Source organism: Pelophylax lessonae (genome assembly GCF_965119305.1).
Source record: "Pelophylax lessonae genome assembly, chromosome: 3".
NCBI classification, from domain to species: domain Eukaryota; kingdom Metazoa; phylum Chordata; class Amphibia; order Anura; family Ranidae; genus Pelophylax; species Pelophylax lessonae.
Genome location: NC_138770.1, coordinates 400,375,834 through 400,388,014, shown reverse-complemented (window position 1 = coordinate 400,388,014; position 12,181 = coordinate 400,375,834). Strand labels below are relative to the sequence as shown.

At 40.7% G+C, this 12,181-nt stretch overlaps 1 protein-coding gene across 1 annotated transcript in view; it reads left to right on the top strand.

Annotated features, from left to right (window-relative positions):
• Positions 1-12,181, top strand: part of LAMA4 (laminin subunit alpha 4) — a 159,583-nt gene that overhangs the window by 114,479 nt on the left and 32,923 nt on the right. Inside the window, exons 20-24 of the mRNA XM_082250251.1 lie at positions 229-368; positions 1,092-1,256; positions 4,032-4,177; positions 7,928-8,090; positions 11,258-11,391. Coding sequence (XP_082106377.1) covers positions 229-368; positions 1,092-1,256; positions 4,032-4,177; positions 7,928-8,090; positions 11,258-11,391 — 748 coding nt within the window. The remainder of the gene's footprint in view (positions 1-228; positions 369-1,091; positions 1,257-4,031; positions 4,178-7,927; positions 8,091-11,257; positions 11,392-12,181) is intronic.

Below are 12,181 nucleotides of genomic sequence, written 5' to 3'. Positions count from 1 at the left end.
CACTTATGATAATGGTAGTAGCAAATAAATGAAGGCAAGCCCAAACCATGACTCTTATTAATAGCCCCAAGAGTGCCAACTGGTTTTTTTTTTGTCCAAATAATCCATTCTTAATTTACACCTACAATGATTGTTCATTTTGGTTTTGGTGTGCTTCATAATATAGCACTGTTATAACCCATCTATGTTATCAATCTAATTTCCCATGTAATTTACTTGACAATGCAGTGAAGAACCTGACAGAAGTAATGCCATTGCTGCTGACTAAACTGGACACTGTGGAACACAAGTTTCCATCAGACAACATTTCATCCAGCATTCTTCGTATCCGTGAGCTCATTGCGCAGACAAGAAGTGTAGCCAGTAAGGTATGTGGCCATTTCAGAATAGTCCTTTAACCTGCAAAATATTAACCAATTATATTGACCAAACTGTCAATATGTTTAATATTACATCTTTCCTTTTTTGAATATCTACTTGTAGTTCGCCATAGATCTTTATAAGAAACAAATAACAAGCATAACTAAAGGAGTACATAATGTTAGGAAAAATGATTTTGCCTTGCATATGGTTAGATAGTTGAAGTAAACACAGTATCATTATATTATTTTAATAGAGGGAACACTTTTAACAGAGAGCAGATATTGCTATTCGCTCTTCGCTATACTCCGCAAGATTGCTCTACACTACAGCATGTCTTTGACAACCTATTCATAAACAACTGGCCATGCCGTGAAGCCTACGGTGTCCTATGAAATTGTCTCTGCTTAACGCAGCAGAGAGAACACTCTGATGAAGAAAGAGTGGGTAACATTTTTTGTGGGTCACGTGACCAGGCTCTCCTCTCGCCCTAATGTTTTTTTTTTATTTTACTAACACTGTACTGGCTCTATAAATGTGGCAAGGTTTTTTTAAGCAGCAGTTTAGCTGCAGAAAGGTCATACCGCTACTTTTCGAAAAAGAACCCCTAAAATAATATTTCCTACTATTTAGTAATTCTAAATCCTTTGTTTGTTCTTGATTCTCTGTGAAAGCGAACATTTTCTTATACTTACCCATTAAACTGCCAATCTCTGCATTTTTATTCTCAGGTTCAAGTATCAATGAAGTTTGGTGGTAAATCAGCGGTTAATGTCAATCTGAAAACAAACCTTGCTGACCTTAAGGCCTACTCATCCCTTAATCTATACATTAATCCAGAAGCACATCAACAACAGCCGCAAGACAGATTTATTATGTACCTTGGACATAAAAATGTAAGAAATTATTAGAAAAAATATACATAAATAACAGGTAAACCAAAAGTCTGGGAATTTTGTATTGCTCTGGCCACCTTGCACAGTAACAAACATGAGTTTTATGATCTGGTTAATACTTATGTAGCAACTCTCTATAATGATTAGTAGAACTACATGTAATGCACATTGTGTTAAAAGTTACCACACCAAATATAATTTCTACCACAATTTACAAATACTAACTAATTAAGAGATACAATAAAAATACATGTGGTGATACAACAGCATGTTAACAGCACAGTGCAAGGTATGTCAGACTTTCATCCATGAGTGAAACTCTTTTTGAATTACCCAGTTGTCCTATCAAAGGAAATGTTGCTCCACAACAGTGGTGTACCAATAGGGGGGGCAGGGGGGCGGTCCGTCCCGGGTGCCACACATTAGGGGGGTGCCAGGGAAGACCAGGGTGACACCCGGGGCCGGCCGCCAGACTGCTTTCACCGCGGAGGAGGAGGAACTGTTTAAAGCAGAGGATGTGAGAGAGACTCACTGTCACTCCCGAGCCCTGAATACACAGCGATCGGCGGGCGCTGCCGGAGTTAACTGTGCTGGTTAAAGAGAAGGTGATTGGTTGCTAGGACCGCCTATCAACCAATCACCTGCTCATTAACTAGTACAGTAACTTCTGCAGTTCCCGCCGAGGCGCCGACCGCTGTGTATTCAGGGCTCGGGAGTGACAGTGAGTCTCTCTCACATCCTCTGCTTTAAACAGTTCCTCCTCCTCCGCTCTCCTCCTAAAAAGGTAGGGGGGGCGGGGGGTTGTATTGTAAAGGGGTTCTTTTGAGGGGGGGCTTTGTATTGTAAAGGGGTTATTTTGAGGGGGCGGGGTTGTATTGTAAAGTTGTTCTTTGGAGGGGGGGGCTTTGTATTGTAAAGGGGTTATTTGGAGGGGGGCTTTGTATTGTAAAGGGGTTCTTTGGGGGGTGGCTTTGTATTGTAAAGGGGTTCTTTGGAGGGGGGGCTTTGTATTGTAAAGGGGTTATTTTGAGGGGGGTCTTTGTATTGTAAAGGGGTTCTTTGGAGGGGGGGCTTTGTATTGTAAATGGGTTATTTTGAGGGGGGCTTTGTATTGTAAAGGGGTTCTTTGGAGGGGGGGCTTTGTATTGTAAAGGGGTTATTTTGAGGGGGGGCTCTGTATTGTAAAGGGGTTCTTTGGAGGGGGGGCTTTGTAATGTAATGGGTTCTATTGGGGGGCTGTGTAATGTAAAGGGTTCCATGGGGGGTGGGAGCTGTGTAATGTAAAGGGTTCCATGGGGGGGTGGGAGCTGTGTAATGTAAAGGGTTCCATGGGGGGATGGGGCTGTGTAATGTAAAGGGGTCCAGGGGGGGCTTTGTAATGTAATTGGTTCTATTGGGGGGCTGTGTAATGTAAAGGGTTCCATGGGGGGTGGGAGCTGTGTAATGTAAAGGGTTCCATGGGGGGGTGGGAGCTGTGTAATGTAAAGGGTTCCATGGGGGGGACGGGGCTGTGTAATGTAAAGGGGTCCAGGGGTACGGGGGCTGTGTAATGTAAAGGGGTCCAGGGGTACGGGGGCTGTGTAATGTAAAGGGGTCCAGGGGTAAGGGGGCTGTGTAATGTAAAGGGGTCCAGGGGTAAGGGGGCTGTGTAATGTAAAGGGGTCCAGGGGTACGGGGGCTGTGTAATGTAAAGGGGTCCAGGGGTATGGGGGCTGTGTAATGTAAAGGTGTCCAGGGGTACGGGGGCTGTGTAATGTAAAGGTGTCCAGGGGTACGGGGGCTGTGTAATGTAAAGGTGTCCAGGGGTAAGGGGGCTGTGTAATGTAAAGGGGTCCAGGGGAACGGGACGTCGCCTGGGGGGGGTGCCAGATATAGGATCCGCCCCGGGTGCCAAATGCTCTAGGTACGCCCCTGCTCCACAACAACTGTCCTTTAAAAGCTAAAACCTTATCTTGCTTACAAAAAATCTGTATCTGTAGACAAAAACATTTAAAGGACATCATGGATGAATTGACACTTCCTATGTTTGCCTTTCATTGATATGCAAATTGATTCTTTAAACTTCTACCTAGATTAGGTTAATTTGCAAGTGGATGAAACCTGTGAACTTTTATCAGTTCAGCATTCTAAACAATTTTTATGTTTTGATGATATTACATGGGTTTTAGTATCCATCATCCATTGTGTTGTACCACCTTGCCCACAGTCAGTCAGGAAGGGTTGTGTCATCAAAAGAAAAAATGTATCTATTATCTCTAGAGTCTGTATTTCAAATTTTCGTCAAGCACTTCTATCAGTTGTGTTTTTGGAGGCACACATCTTCTTTATTTTTTTCATCATTGTATTTTCCCTTATGCAGCCATTGAGTTGGCGGGGGGGAAGAAGGGGGTGTCATTGCTGGTGCCGATCACTTTTACCTCTAATGGGTGCAAACTAAAAGTGTAGGAAGAAAGCAGATTCTACTGGATACCCTGGTATCACCATAGTGTTCACATCATTTATAGGCTACTGCCTCCGCCAAGCATTAATAATGTTTGTATTGAATGATGGTCTGCTGCTAACATAGTAACCAGTAGGCACTCCTTTCCACTAACACCCCAGTCTTTGCTTTCCAGAAAGCTAAATAGGAGAGGCCCCTCCACTGGTTACACTCCCTTTTCACAAGATTCAACAAAGAACAGGAAGTAGCATAGTCTAGCTGTATTAAATATAGAAAAATATTTTGTGGGTGAATTATTAAATTATATAATCAAGATTATTTTTATCTCTTTTTAGGCCAAATCGGACTACATGGGTCTCGCTATTAAGCGCAATAACCTGGTTTACATATACAACTTGGGAAGTGGAGATGTTGAAATCCCCCTGGACTCCAAGCCCATCAGTACATGGCCAGAATATTTTAGCCTTGTAAAAATAGAAAGGTGATTTATTTTCATTACTTTTTAAGTGTAATACTGACATTTTCACTGCAAGGCAGCAATATGTAAATACAACTGTTCCAGTAGACTGAAACAGATGCAGCTATATCAGTTCAACACACAAGAGTTCTGTTTCCCTTTTACCTAATTCAAGATATGAAGAGTAGAAGCACTCTAGGAGTGATCATTTAAAGTAAACTTGCCCTGACTTTCCTTGCCAAAAGTAGGCTGTATCGTCAGACTTGGTGTGTGAATGAAAAGTCATTTTACAATATATATACCTGCATTTAAACATTGAGAAAAAAATTAGAAAAATAAAGACCCTGCCGCCAAACTATTCTTTTTAACAAAAATCTTCCCATAAGAATGCACTTTGTGTGCTTAAATATCTAAGGATCATGATAAACTCAACTTTAGAGGATTCATTTAATCTAGTACCCCTCCTAACTAAACTTAAACTTAAGAGTAGAAGCTGGGTAAAATGACCATTGACTGTAGTGGGAAGGGTGAACTTAATAAAAATGATCTAGGCACCACAAATAATGTATGATATGCATAACTCACCACTATGGATCTCTTAGCTCTGGTTCAAAAAGATTGACACCTTTTTTAGGGATCTAATTTGGAAAGGTAAAAGCCCATCATATCAAACTTTCGTCTCTCCAACTGCCAAAGAATAAAGATGGTCTGGTGCTACCTAACATTAAAATGTATTGTATAGTGGTGCAATTACAACATACAGTTGGTTGGGGAAATGCACCCCCTTCCTCCCTTACCATACCAGGCCACATGCCTTTAAAATGGGGGGGGGGTGCTTTGGGGCCAGTTGTAGGAGTCTGTGGGCAGGAGGCTAATTGGAATCTGGAAGCCCCTTTTAACAAGGGGGCCCCCAGATCCCCCCCCCCAAATGAGTATGACCTACCCATTCAACAAAAAAGTGTAAAAAGTGGTAAAGACACAAGATATGATTTTGACAAAATAAAAATTAATGTCCCCTGGTGTAGATCCATTGTCAATCTTGCCCCCCGCCGCCACCACTGGACCTGAAAAAAAGATAACAAAAACCCTCCTGTACTGTCGAAGGCTCCGGCCATCTGTCTGTTTCGCCATCTGACATTTCTTAAATAACTAAGAGGCAGAGTCCTGCGATGATGTCATTAACGAGCACCCCCCCCCCTCCTGACCCATACAAGGCCACTTACCCTCAACATAATGTGACCCCATCCCCTTGTGATGTCATCGCCCCAGCATGCACTGGTCTATGACATCAAAAAGGGCCGGGGTCACATTATGTCTAGGGCAAGTGGCCTTGTATGGGTCAGGAGGGGGGTGCTCGCTTCTCCCCCCCTTTCCTGACCTGCTGTGCTGCATGCTCAGATAAAGGCCTGGTATGGATTTGGGGGAGGGGATTGCGTTTTTTTATTTTCCCTTGAAATCCATACAAGACTAAAAGGGCCTAGTATGGATTGGGGGGGACGGGGACCCCACGCAGTTTTTTTCAGAATTTTTCATTGCCGGCATTCTATGGTTTACATTTCAGCTGTCAGTGTGGAAGCCCGCTGACAGCTGATGATTCATCAGTTGTTAAGGACACAGTGGCCAGCTTTCTGGCCCGCTCCTTAACAGCCAGCTATTCTTCACACAGAATTCAAACCAGTCAATCATTTTTCGACCGATTCGAATTTGAACCATTCCAAAAATTTAGGATTCGTTAGAATATGAATATACAAAACAAAATTCAATGATTTTTAAGAATTATGACAATGAGCACTGGAAATGAAACTTCTAGTGTCTTTGTCACAATCACAGAGGATAACGCAGTTATGTTTTGTACATAGGGTCTATCATCCCCCACAGAAGTTTTTTGGGTGAAACCGCTGGGACACCCAAAACTGCCTGAGATGTCAGGAAGATCTAGCGGATCTTATAGATATGCTACAGAGATGCCCTGAATTTTTCTGATATTGGCAAAGCATTGCGGCTGTTATAAATAATACTTACCAGATGACAATTGCTATGGATCCACTCCAGCATCTTTGAGAGGCAATAGATAAGAATGCATACCAACCAGAGATTATAGCTCCCAGTAACCAGATTGCTCTTTCTTGCCAGGAAACAGATTGTACTGAAATGGTTATCTCTTTCCCCTCCTATCTTAGAAGAATGGTTTTCCTAAATGAATACTATCTTACCCAGACAAAAATAATATTCCAACAACAGGATGTCCAAATAAATTTCATAAAATTTGGGATGCGTGGTTATCCACCTCTTTCGTTTCTGTCACCCGTTATCCAACGTGGATCTTTGTCACTAGTTATCGTTTTACGTGGAGTCGAACCACATGATGTGTTCACTTGTCTCCTGACCAAACTATTTGCTATCCCATAACGGATCAAATTGTTTTTTGTAAATCTCATTGCTATTGGGTTGTAGAAACCCTGTGTGGAGAAGTCATTTGTGTGTTTGATAGTTTCCTTAATTTATACTGGTTCACAAGGCATAGAAACAATTTGCTTTGTGAACACTATAGTTTTATTATCTAATTGTTACTATGACCTCTAATATCGGCATTGTAATATGATATATATTTCTTCATTTTTTTTTTTGGATACTCTTGCAAGACCTCTTGGTCTGGTTAACCCATTTTCTTAAAAAAGATGCCAAATACTTTATTCCTTATTGTTATATCTCAAACAACTTGTACTTTAGGACAAATGTATGCTGGTGATAATGAGGTCAATTGGACTGGAAGTGTAAAAGTAATTTGTATACTTTTTGCACTTTTCGAACAAATTTCTAAATCCAATAAAAAAAATAAAAAAAAAACATCTAGAAGAAAAACATATATGTGCATTTAACATATTTTTTGCATGTTATTCAACTGTAAAAGCCTCCCTCCTGCAGACATCTAAAAGTGCTGAGAATGCTGCTGGGTGTTGCTATCATGGATACGTTGTCAGCAGCCCCAGCAGACTCAGATAGACTCAGACCTGTCACTGAATTGACACTCTATATCTGCCTTACTCAATTTTTTTAACACAGAGGCAACCTTGACTTTCAGATCTCAGGAACCCCTGCCAATAATTATTCTATCCAAAGCTCAGAACACATTAGGTTGGTGGTGAGTGGGAAGAATGACCTTTAATTTGTGGCCAGTGGGAAAGATAGCTGAAAAGATCATTGGTGTCAGTGGTAACTTACCTAGGAGGCATCGATTGCTCATGACCTTTGGAGGAACCCTGGGGTTTCCACGGAACCCTGGTTAGGAAAGGCTGTTCCATATTATTTCCCCCTCACGTCTCCCCGGCAGCTACATAAAAGGGAGGTGAGGAAGGCACAACACAGAGAAGCTGGGCCAGCACAGAAAGTAATTAAATACTCCTAGAGGAGTAGAGGGCTATGACATTGAATGAGGGACCTGTGCTAGGGAAACCATATTGCAAGTGAATAAACAATATTTACAGAAAGGAAACTGTGAATAAGCATTTATAAATACTTGGTTTTTCTGTTCTTTCACTTGCAATTTTTTAGGTTGGTGACAGGGTCCTTTTATGGCAAATGCGGTCAATTAGGTGCTAAAATTTCAAATATTTAAAATATACAAAATTTAAATTTTATGAACAGCAGGCAGGAAAGAATAACTACAAAAGTAGCACCAATACATCTACCTATATATTAAGTAGTGTAAAATGTTTTGGGTGCATGCTGCAGGAATATGGATAACATAACACTTTCTGCTCTAATTTCTCTCAGATTGGGCAGGCACGGAAAAGTACTTCTAACTGTACCTAGTCAGACTGGTGCAACAGAGGAAAAATTTATTAAGAAGGGAGAGGCTTCTGGCAGTGACTCAGTTCTGGATCTGGACTCTGACAATACCGTATTCTATGTTGGTGGTGTGCCTGAAAGATTCAAGGTAATATTTGACAGACTGCTTATTATTATTATTCGTTTGGTAAAGTGTAGTTCTACAGTTTGGAACAAAAGATGCAAACTTTATCCAAAGACAAAAACTTTCATTTGGGGAGTAAAGTAGAAAGGGTTAAAACTTCTGTAAGTTTGTATTTGCTCTGCGTCCAGTTGGGAAGATTTTCACTCACCTACTCATCCAGAAAGCCTAGCCCCTAACATCCCTTACAGGGCCACTAAGTTTGCTGCAGAGTCCCCCAACTCCCTCCAGAACCCCCATCATCCCTGCATCCCCATTCAGAGTCTTCCAGCCAATTAAATACAATTTCTGTATTCCCATGCTATTGTATGATTTTAAACATACAGTACTGTTTTACTGTTGAGGCAGGGAAGGTTTTGGAAGAATTTAATAGAATCTGACCTCAAGGGTGGGAACCATTGCTTTATAGAAAAAAAATAAGAACTACACTGTTCATTAACCTCTTGACGACCAGCTGCCGCAGTTTTACTGCAGCAGGTCGACCCTATTACGCGAAACGTAATACCTATACGTCGTAATACCTATTTTGTGTAATGAACAGTGAGGGAGCCAGAGGGGGAGCAAATCATCCGGCGAATGCGATGTCGGCCGGCCACCCGCAATTGCTCCCCATAGATGAACACAGATGAACACAAGGATCCTTTGTTCCTTCTATTTAGGAACACAGATCGCTATGTTCATCTAGTGAGTCAGTTAGCAAGCATCCCCTAGGGTCACACTTAACCCTCTGATTGCCCCTGGTGTTAATCTCTTCCCTGCCAGTGTCATTAGTACAGTAACAGTGCATGTTTTTAGCACTGATTACTGTAGTATTGTCACTGGTCCCCTCAAAAGTGTCAGATAGATGTCCAACCTGTCTACCGCAATGTTGCAGTCCCGCTAAAAATCACTGCTCGCCGCCATTACTAGTAAAAAAAAAAAAAAAGGATTAAAAATGACATAAATCTATCCCCTAGTTTTTAGACATTATATAGATACATTTTTAGATTTTTTTCAGAGTTGTTGCTCTTTTTTTTTTTTTTAGCGCAAAAAATAAAAACCGCATAGGTGATCAAACACCACCAAAAGAAAGCTCTATTTGTTGGAAAAAAAGGACATCGTTTTTTTTTTTTTTTAGTACATTGTCGCACGACAGCGCAATTGTCAGTTAAAGTAACGCAGTGCCGTGTCCCAAAAATTGGCCTGGTCATTACCACTTCATGTCAGAAAGGATTGCCCCCTTAATGATCAGGCCATTTTTTGCGATACGGCACTGCGTTATTTTAACTGACAATTGCACGATCGTGAAATGCTGTACCCAAATAATATTGGTTTCCTTTTTTCCCACAAATAGAGCTTTCTTTTGGTGATATTTAATCACCTCTGTGAATTTTATTTTTTGCACTATAAACAAAAAAAGAGCGGCAATTCAGAAAAAAAAAACAATACATGCTGCTATATATTTCCATTAAAAACAAAATTTAAAATCAAATTTTTTCATAATTATAGGCCAATTTGTATTCTGCTACATATTTTTTGGTAAAAAAAAAAAATCCCAATAAGCGTATATTGACTGGTTTGCGAAAAGTTATCACGTCTACAAACTAGAGGAAAGATTTATGTCATTTTTATTTATTTTTTTTACTAGTAATGGCAGCGATCAGCGATTTTTAGCGAGACTGCAACATTGCGGCAGACAGATCGGACACTTTTGGTGGTACCAGTGACATTACTACAGTAATCAGTGCTAAACATATGCATGGGAATGTAGACTGCAATTTTGTCATTAAACAATTTAAGTATTTTGAACATACCTTCTTCAAAATAAAATAAATCAGACCACTCAATAATGAATACCACTCATAGATGGATAAAAATTGGCCGCGGCACCTTTATTGGTTTCTTAAATTATTTAAAACATTTAATCATCAATAAATAAATAAATATTAATAAATATTATTATAATAAATAAACCATGAATAATAATAAATTAAGATTCAGCAACACCAAATCACTCAGTCATAGAACTCGAGTGATGACCAGTCAAAATATATATTTTTTTAAACTTCAAACAAGTCCCCCCTTGATCCAAGGGTGACAGACCACATAAAAGTGCCACGACAGGGATGGGGGGGTGGGGAGCTCGCCAAGCCGCTCAGAGACACTGAGGAGACCGAAGCCGCGCAGCCCTTTTTATATGCCTGAGTCTCTGACGTAGCCGCACGTGGCTCACGTGTCTCCCGCCCAGCTGACGCGTGACTTTCCCGCCTAGCTAGGATTGAAACTAACCAATCCAAGCGCTTCCCGCCGAAAAATTCAATTCAAAACGCCGCTGCTAAAAACAACTAGCGGCGATTCCGCTACACTAAAGCACTAATTTAAAACCTGACAGCGATACCCGCAGCCACACTCCCATGCCGTCTAGGCATATATTGTGCCCAACTGACACTCTTACTGTACTAATGACACTGGCAAGGAAGGGGTTAACACCAGAGGCGATCAAAGGGTTAAATGTGTCCCTAGGTGGTGCTTTCTAACTGTGGGGGGATGGGCTTGCTGCATGAACACAGAGACCTGTGTTCCTAAATACGAGAAATACAGGATCCCTGTGTTCATAACTGACAAAACAGTGTTCTGCCATGTTTAACGCCAGTTCATAGATAAGCAAAATGGTGGTAATTTAGGCTTCGTTCACATTTGTGTGTTGTGGGAACACAGGCAAAATCACGTGCTGTCTTGCAACACACAAAAACGTGCAGCCTGTTTGCAGATGCGCAGCGGTGACACTAATTCATAACGGTGATCCCACGCATCTTGGTAATGCGTGCAAAGATGAGAGATGGCTGCCACGCCGAATCCGGAAATCATTGTGCCATGTATACCTGTAGCCTATCCAATAATGTGAATGTAATTGTTTATTACCACATTAGGATGTTATACTACTGTACAATAGCATCAATTAATGATGTATAATCTATTACTAGTGTGATTTTTCTAAAAATGTCTTAATAACACAAGATCTATGTGACAGCTGCGTTCTTGTAGAGGTCACACTTAAACAGGGAACTTGGCACATTTGTATCTCAGGCAGGACTTGTGCCAAGCATTTCTTGTGTTTGATTTACATTTGCTTACTGGTAATTTGTTTTCTTCAGCTCCCGGCCAGTTTGAACCTACCTGGCTTTGTTGGCTGTCTGGAACTTGCTTCTGTAAATGATGATGTTGTCAGTTTATATAATTTCCATAATATACATAACATCAATACAGCCACAGCACCACCTTGTGTGAGGTAAGGGAAATGTCATGAATTCATCTGAACTGTATTTTACAAATATTTTCCTACTGTTGAGTTCATTACTCTGCTAGTCTCTGCACAACATATGGAGCATTTTATGTTATTTCAGGTCTGCCAAAAGAGTAACAAATACTGTATATGTCTAATCTTGTAGTTCTTCTTGAACTTATATTGATCAGAGTATATTTTTGTCGGTTAAAGTGACACTACACAATATCCTTATTCTAAAAACAATCACCCATACACATCCACTATTTACAGTGGGTATAGAAAATAATCACTTCCCTTTGAAATAATCACATTTTGTTGTTTTACAGCCTGAAATAAAGACAGGCACAGTTTTTGTTTTGACCAGCTGTATTTACTCAGTGCAACTTATAACATCGAAGTGAAAGATATAACACCAACATGTCAGAAAAAAAAATCAAAAACAGAATCTCTGAGATGGAAGAAGGATTACTCCCCCCTTGTGTCAGTATTTTGTTGAACCACCTTTTGCTTTAAATACAGCCTTTAGTCTGTTGGGATATGTCTCTACTAACTCTGCACATCTAGACTTTGCATCATTTGCCCACCCTTCTTTGCAGAACTGCTCAAGTTGAGTTACATTTGATGGTGACTATTTGTGGACTGCAGTCTTCAAGTCATTCCACAGATTGTCAATGGGGTTTAAGTCTGGGCTCTGACTAAGCCATGGAAGGACATTCAGCTTTTTCTCCTTCAACCACTGTGTGGTCATTTTTGCTGTGTGTGTTGGGTCATTGTCATGTTGGAAGGTAAACCT